We start from the raw sequence: 7,576 nt of genomic DNA, 5'->3' as shown, positions 1-7,576 counted from the left end.
CTGGCTCGGGCGGGGAAGAGGCGGCGGCTAAGGCGGCGGCCACGCTCATGGACGGCCTCTATAAAACGATGGATGGTGAGTCATCGCTTGAGTAGCTGGACGAACGGTCAGGTCTGTCACTAGATATTCTACTACGACTACTTAATCGTTTGGGTAGAGGGGCGACTAGCGACCCGGTAGCGGTAGCTGAGCGGGTCCATGGCGAGCTGATGGTGCAGAACCCTCTGGTGGGCAACAAAAGCGAGTCGGGTAGTGCAGGAATGGGGTGGGTTGATAGGCACCTCCTCCACCGGCTGTGCCGATCCATCGTTCGAGGAGGTCGACTGCAAGTAATTCAGGCAGCTCTATGGAAGATGGAAGTGAACGGTCGAGGGAAGGAGTAGTAGTGGGAAGGAGGTTACTGGTATATGATGGTGTAATGGTAGTCCCATGGCCCTCCACCACTGCCGCCTCCACTCACTAGTCCTAGTGATCTCACAGATGACGTCACTCAAGTGCCTGCTAATACGATAATAAAGTGTTTGGGTGAAACCACTCGGGGAGGATGTATGGTTTAAGGTTGGGGTTTGCTTTAGCTGAGGACTATCGAGTGTCGATGGACGGTCGGCTCGGCCATATACTGGACCGAGTCATTACTACTGATAGAGTGCCTGGCGTGCTACGTCGACATGATGTTGAAATTGAACTCACTGACAAGTAAAGGACCCCTAGTGTTCTCTGTGATATAGTGTTCAGATTATCGAGGGATAACGTTCGCCTTATGTGTGCTCTATTCCAAGCTCACGACTTGGGTAGCATTGGAAAGATGGAGCTGGAAGACCATGGACAGTAGTTGGAGGCTCTCTGGAGTCGATTGCATCGGTCGTTGGGCAGGCCTCTCTGTCTGTGGTACCTCTTCCGAGGCTCCTGCCCCTTGGGGGAGTCCTGTCCGTTGAAGCATCCACAGGCATTACAGTGGGGAACTGAACCTGGCAAGCAAGCCAATCGGCTCTGTTCAGACCAGATATTAACAGGTCAGCGGCCTAGAGCACGCTCAAGGAGTGTGATGCAGTGTTGAAATATATGTAGGGTTCGCTGAGCTGAGCTCAGTAGTTTGCGCTTTGAGTGTACAAAAATGTCTTCAGAACTCTCATATTTTCATCAACACGTTGATCATGTGCATACTTTCCACATTGTGTATATCAGGTCGATGCATGGACCCAATGAGATGCACTAGAGTACACAAGTTTGGGCCGGAGGAAGTTGAAGATTATGTGAGCATCGCAGTAGACCGTTCGCGGTTTTGATATGTGCTTCGGCCTCAGTTGATGACAGGACGGATACCCCGTAAGGAGGGCGGGAGTCTTCCAGAGCCGCTCATGCGTGCTCCGGCGCCTTTTTATCCTCACATGCCACCTAAACGAAAACGTAATGTTCTGAAGATTGGGGTGGAAGTGACGTTATGATTGTAGGTAGCGGCTCGTATGCAGCATATCATCATCAACAGCAGCAACAGATGCCACCATATGGTGGTGCTCCTGGGATGGGCATGGCCTGGGGAGCAGGAGGAGCAGGGCCACAGTACGGCCATAAAGGGCGTAGCTGATTACACCATCCTTGAGTGTTGCGCTGTAGTTCACGTTAATGATGAGTCGAGTGGGATCTACAACCATGCCTGTCCAGTCCATACTTCCATTTATGACTCTATGCCGGACCGCTAGTTGCGGCCCATCCCGAGTCTTGCTATATCCTTACTGCAGCAGAACCCACAAGCCCGACTGTCATCTTGAGCCATGGATTTATGCAGAACAATACTAAGCATGCTATTCTTCGCAACACTCTGACTTCCATCTGAACAACTTGGTTTGTTACACAGCCAGCCGTTTTGGAGCCGCCCCATGGGGTATCCAAGATGCTGAACCCCGCGCACGCCGCAGACCCGACCTGAGGACCAGTTATGACCAGGATGATGGCGTCGGCTGAGAAACCAGTAGCAGCAGGGATGCGCAGCCCGATTCCAAGGTTATTTTAAAACCACACTTCTGCTGGTGATCTCGGCACGGGCATAGATTACCCGTGTGTTCAGCTGCTCTGTCCAGTGTTGTGGGTCCCGACTCTGCTTCAATCTCAGAGCAGTCGAAGGTGTATAATCTCGAAAGTGTACGATAAGCGCACTAGGCTTACCCCGCTTGATGTAACCTTGTTCTCCCCAGTGAGCTCCCTAGGGGTTCTTCACAAAATAGTAACCGAACAGCGCGTTGTGAAGTGCGAGGACGAGAACTTACGGGTTGGTCCCTCTCGTATCCAACTGCGAGAACACCATGATTCAGCACCGTCGGGCAATCAGCCCGAAAGTCCGTTCCATATAGGAGCATAGCAGCCGTACAGCAGAGAGCCCCTCTGCCACAGTGTTGAAAGGCGCGCAATCCTCCATCAATGGTAACACTAACTGGTCCATTAATGGCTATCGCTGCCATGGTTTCGATCTCAGTGTCACAAACACATAGCGTACGTAATGGGGCTAAAGGTCAGATGGATCAGAAGTTCAGCAAACAAACGTTGCTGAACTGATGACATCCTTCTAAACATTGCTCCTACAGGTTGAATAATTTGGATTGGAGGCTTGCTTGTACGGATTATCCTTTTCCGAGCCGATCCCGTGATCCATAACGTATTCAAACGCGCTAGCAATCAATCCACCGAGACAGGCCCTGTAGAGGTCAAGAATCGCGTGAAGATGAGGTAAAATATGGTCGTCCACGTATTCCAATAAGACGAGCTACAGTCGATTAACTCTCCTTCCGGGAGTGACACGAGGTCCCCAGTAAGATTCTTGTGAAGACCCTCGATGGCACTTGTTGAGGATATTCTCGGCAAGTATCATCGCAGACCAACGAAGGATCCCACCAGTAGCTGAGAAGGCCCAGGAACTGCCGCAGTGACCCTGATCTTCAACAGCCGTAACCCAGCCCTTAGCAACATAGTTGACAGCTCTTGGAAGATCCTCAACGGGGGTCTCATCACCGATGGTATTCGTTCCCTGAAGGAGGAGTTCCACACCAGTATCGGTGTGAGAGGGATAGCTGAGATGCTTGACGCCACTGGTAAAGCTTGCACTCTCCGGCTTTGTCCCGAGTCTCGTCATTCTGAACGATGAGATGAGCGAAGGAAGTCACCTTGAGTGTGTAGGACAGACCTGCAGTAGCGGTGTGGCACTCTGGTACTAACTTCAGTATATGTTCACAACCAGATGATCCCACCTTTAGCATTCTATTTCTCTATGTAGCGGAGGTCATCTGCAAAGATCTTCATTCGGTAATCATCATGTCTACCGATGTTGTGTCCGAATCCGACCAGACGAGAATACTTTTCAGGATGCGATAACCAGCCAGCGAAGTGACTCTTTACTTCTCCTTGTAGGCTCCGGTATACTCGGCGGTAACGACTGCGAGATGGAGAACGAAGACCAACATTTGAGTTAGGCAAACGATTTTCACTGTGATGGGACTGCCTCCCGTTACCGCTGCTGATTCACCCGCTGTTCTCCGATACCATGGTGCATGCTGTTAGAGTACGCCGCGGACCAGGTGCATGAAGACGTACTCGAAAAGCCCTAGGAACGACGCAGTGCAATGTCTGTGACCGTAGATTGGTCTTTAAGAGTTTGGATTCACGTGTTGATGAGTGCAACACTTAGCGCGGTCGATGAGCTCTGCTTATTGCGTGGGCTGAAGTACTTGTAGACTACGAGAACTTGGACTCACAGCACAGTCTTATAGACCTTTACACAGCTTGCGGGTCTGTCTCAGGACTGGATATTGGTTTACGGTGCCCGTCGCACTCGTCCCGGGTTCCTGGTTTACGTGCCGCGGGTTGTAGTTTGATAGTTTGATCTGGTCTTCTGCTGCGCCCACCCAAACTCCGTGGTTGTAGAAAATATACGGGCCGTACAGTACGGCTTCTCCAACTAAGTTATACAGCAGTGCGCAGTCATGTGTCATGATGGTTTTCGTAATGCGATAGAGTGTACACTCTGAAAGTTGAAGTTTTAGATGTTCGCATCGTGATAGGTATACTAGGTCGCGGACGTAGTGCCACTCGATGGTAGAATAGGTCGTACCGACGGCATTCTAATTAGTTGAAATCGGGGGTTTATCATCCTTGTCCACGCTGCGTTCAGTATTTGAAAAATGGTGTATGAGGCGTAGAATGCTCAACCTTCGACATGGCCTTCATATCACAAAGGCTCTGATGAGGTTGTGTAAATGTCTTCTTCCGTGCAGATGTAGCCTCTCTTATGTAACCTCTTAACGTGAGCTAACGCGACTCTAAATCACCGTAGTCGTAATCATAAGGGCTAATTGAAGAACAGTTGACCTCAACGGCTCTGTGTGAGTCGAGTTGTCGTGATTGATACTATTGACCACCACCATTATTGAGAAGGGCGATTATGTTCATCCTTGGATTGGAGCACGGCTTCGGGAACATCGGTAGCTTGCTGGGAATATTGCTAAGTTACGTTGCAGACGCTGATTCGGTACGGAGCGGTGCCGCGGAGTGAGCCCTTCAACTGGTTCACAGCGGAGCCAGTTCAACGACCAGTGTCGCTGAGTGTTCAACGTCACTTGAGGTGGCGTAATACTCTCCTTGGGACTAGCTGTCGTAGCTGGTGTATAAGTTATGATGCGGAATCATTGATTCCTCAACCTTGGGAATAGATACTGTCCACTGTTGTAGCTTCTTGCGTGCTCCTGGTACTAGGTACAGATTCAATCGAGAAGTAGAGGTATCCTATCTCTATACCGCCAACCGAGTAGGTTCAGATCAGAGGATGATCCTAATAAGCTGGCTGGCCGTTGGTCGCTGTCGAACTAGGCATCAAAGGGTGCCCATTCGAGTTATGCAACAAGTTTGAATATAAGCAGCCGTTCAGGCGCTGTTGTCAACTCCTCCCATGACTGCGATGCGATCTTTGCTGATACCATGAAATGGAGCGAACATCAAGTTACAACTGCTATACTCACGTATTCATTCTCTTTGTACTCTAATAATATGCTTCTGCGTTCACTGTGGATCTACTCTCGCTGCCCATTCCTTTAGCCTTTCGAGAATGGTCTGGTTGCTACTACCTTTCGAAAGTAGCTCCGATCGATCTGTGTACTATCTTCCTCGGGGAACTACCACTGTTGGTCGAGCTCACTCGGACATAGTCGTCGCCAATGGTGAGTCCCGCTCATCGCCTTCAGATCATGTCCTTTTATCAGACAACACGATTTCGCGGAAACAGTGTGAGTTCATAGTAACAGCCGAGTCGTCGCAGGCATGTCCGATGCTTCGTTTGAAAGACCTCTCGCGAGTAGGTCGACTTTTTTAGCTTTATATAGCTCATAATTGTTGCTCAGTATAACACAACTTATCACAATGGCAGCGAACTGAGCACTGTCGATAGATCAGTGCTGCTGTCAGATGGCGATGTTGTCAAAATTGGCTCGGCATCCGAAGGGTTCCAGTAAGCTCTGTGTGGATCTCTCGACGAGTGTACGACTGATTCCATGCACACTTCACTGAGAGGAGACTTCCTTAAGTTGATCGATGTGTTCTATCACAGCTTTTTGGATCGGTTATGTACGAGCGTTGTGACTTAGCGTTGGTCCGATCTAGACTCTATCTCACATGATGTGCGAATCTGTGGTCTTCTTTTCAGAGTTGTAGAGATTGTAATGTTGGCTTATTGCTTTCGGCCAAGCGATGGGGCTCTCTGCGGCAGTGCAGGCATGCAGACTGTTCCCAAACTCGACGACTCCACTCATTGTATCGCCTCAGGAGCGATAAACCCCTGTGACCCGACTGTGAGTATCACCGTCGCGCTCCCCTAGATACGAGTAAGCTAGCCACTTATATTCAGGTGCTCAGCGCCGTGGTGCTTGGCAAGCCCATCTTATCCTCAACCGTTGCTGAGTTTCTCACGAATCGTGGAAAGTGCAGCAATCTCGCAACGTTCGTCAGAGATATGGGTGTCAGTCTTACTGCGAAAAACGTTGAAGGGTAGGACTAGAGATACTAGATAACACGATATCAATTTTGTTGTCGTCATTGATCAGCTATTTTCTCCGATGGATAAGTACGAGTTATCGTCCCATGGTCTCTACTGCGAGCACTATGCCGGACTGTGGTAAACTTATGCATGAGTAAGCACATCTTAGAATTTCCCCTTCGCTTTTGCTTTCGAGCTCATAGTGGCCTACGGAAACATTCAACTCAGGAATAAGCTGAGACGGTTATAGCATTTCAGTATAGAGTCTTATTGACTCGCCACACATCCCCCAGTCGTCTTTGGATCTGTCCATATGTGTTGTGGCAGTAACCCTCTGGATGATATTCCTGGAGATGCTCCCTGTCGATTGAGAATCCTATCAGCGTGATAGTGTCAGGTACCTCTCGTCTCCTATTCATGGAGTTAACAGAAGACTACTGTTTTCGAGTGTCAATTTCAAACTCCAATCTGATGAAGCGCGAGATCATCTCGAGCAGCCGTTGTGTCTCACATCGGCAAGTCTATCGCTGGAGCCTGACGACAGTTTGGTTGAGTCGACAGTATTTGTGGGCGGAGCGAAGGTGATTTGAAGAACATGAGTGAGGGCAGCGGAGGGTGGATTCCTAGGTTACATTCTTCAGCCCTCCCCATCACAAGTGTGCAAGCTGAAGCGAGGCAAGGCTTACCATGCGACTATCGAGCAAGTTGCTGCGTCTATATTACTCGGGGAAGAAAAAGGCCAATTTAGCCTGTTTTGTAAGAAGTTACGTGGATCCAATTACAGAACTTCTTCAGCTATTTTGGATGTCATTGAGCATGACGAGCAACAACAAGTTGGCAGCGCCAAGCTGAGGTCCAAGGTGTCTCTCAGGCCCTTAGAGACATCCCAGTTCGCTGGTAGACAGAATGAACGCTGAGCGAATAGGACTCAGTGTCTTATGTTAGGCCGGCCAAGTTCAGTTAGGAGCACGGCTACGGTGTCACCATCACCTTCTGCAGAGCGGAGCAGTTCGAGACGATCTCAGCTGGGTGGCTTGATCAAGAGCCATCATGCCGCCCTCTCTGGTGATGGAGGATGGCACATCCGGAAGCGTCCCTGGGAAGAACCGAAGTGAACATCTCTTGCTGCATCAGTTCTGAGTGATAGTCGCAAATCACGATCAGAACAACTGTAGAAGATCTGCATCTGGATGAGGGCTCCAAGGCGATACCAGTGGTGAGCTCCACACGAAATATTATTGAGGAAAACACAGTGAGTTGCAGCATAGCTGTTATAAAACCATAGATAACAGTCATGTATCCTCTAGCGTGAGCCGACGAAGACTGTTAATTTCAAAGCCTTCCGCCGTCGTGGGTGCCAAGATGGGGCCATGCCAGTGAGGAAAGGAGCCGTCCAGTTGGTATCATTCTGGCGGAGAGATATGTCATTACATTATCATCCTAGTGACCTTCACACCTGACCTCGCTGATGGCTACGTGACACTGAAGACGATATGCGTCTGTTCGATGAGTTCCTCGTCTACATCAGCGCTATTTGGCTCGCGTTTATGACAGCTCTAGGAT

The 7,576-nt window shown here is 49.7% G+C and overlaps 3 protein-coding genes across 3 annotated transcripts; 2 read left to right on the top strand and 1 right to left on the bottom strand.

Moving 5' to 3' along the window:
• Positions 1 to 277: 277 nt before the first annotated feature.
• Pmar_PMAR004965 (hypothetical protein) lies at positions 278 to 1,407 on the top strand (the record flags this gene model as incomplete). The annotated part of the gene is made up of 7 exons (XM_002777513.1): positions 278 to 379; positions 426 to 525; positions 576 to 696; positions 736 to 828; positions 874 to 1,013; positions 1,186 to 1,253; positions 1,305 to 1,407. Coding segments are annotated over 7 exons (727 nt in total), but the record flags the coding sequence as incomplete, so codon positions are not given.
• A 44-nt stretch (positions 1,408 to 1,451) lies between these two features.
• Positions 1,452 to 2,550, top strand: Pmar_PMAR004964 (hypothetical protein; the record flags this gene model as incomplete). Its single annotated transcript, XM_002777512.1, has 2 exons — positions 1,452 to 1,560; positions 2,471 to 2,550. Coding segments are annotated over 2 exons (189 nt in total), but the record flags the coding sequence as incomplete, so codon positions are not given.
• A 16-nt stretch (positions 2,551 to 2,566) lies between these two features.
• Pmar_PMAR004963 (cysteine protease, putative) lies at positions 2,567 to 2,833 on the bottom strand (the record flags this gene model as incomplete). The annotated part of the gene is made up of 2 exons (XM_002777511.1): positions 2,567 to 2,690; positions 2,741 to 2,833. Coding segments are annotated over 2 exons (217 nt in total), but the record flags the coding sequence as incomplete, so codon positions are not given.
• Between the last annotated feature and the right edge of the window lie 4,743 nt (positions 2,834 to 7,576).

The sequence above is a fragment of the Perkinsus marinus genome (genome assembly GCF_000006405.1).
Source record: "Perkinsus marinus ATCC 50983 genomic scaffold scf_1104296951558, whole genome shotgun sequence".
NCBI lineage: Eukaryota > Perkinsozoa > Perkinsida > Perkinsidae > Perkinsus > Perkinsus marinus.
This window is presented reverse-complemented; position numbering and strand designations above follow the sequence as displayed.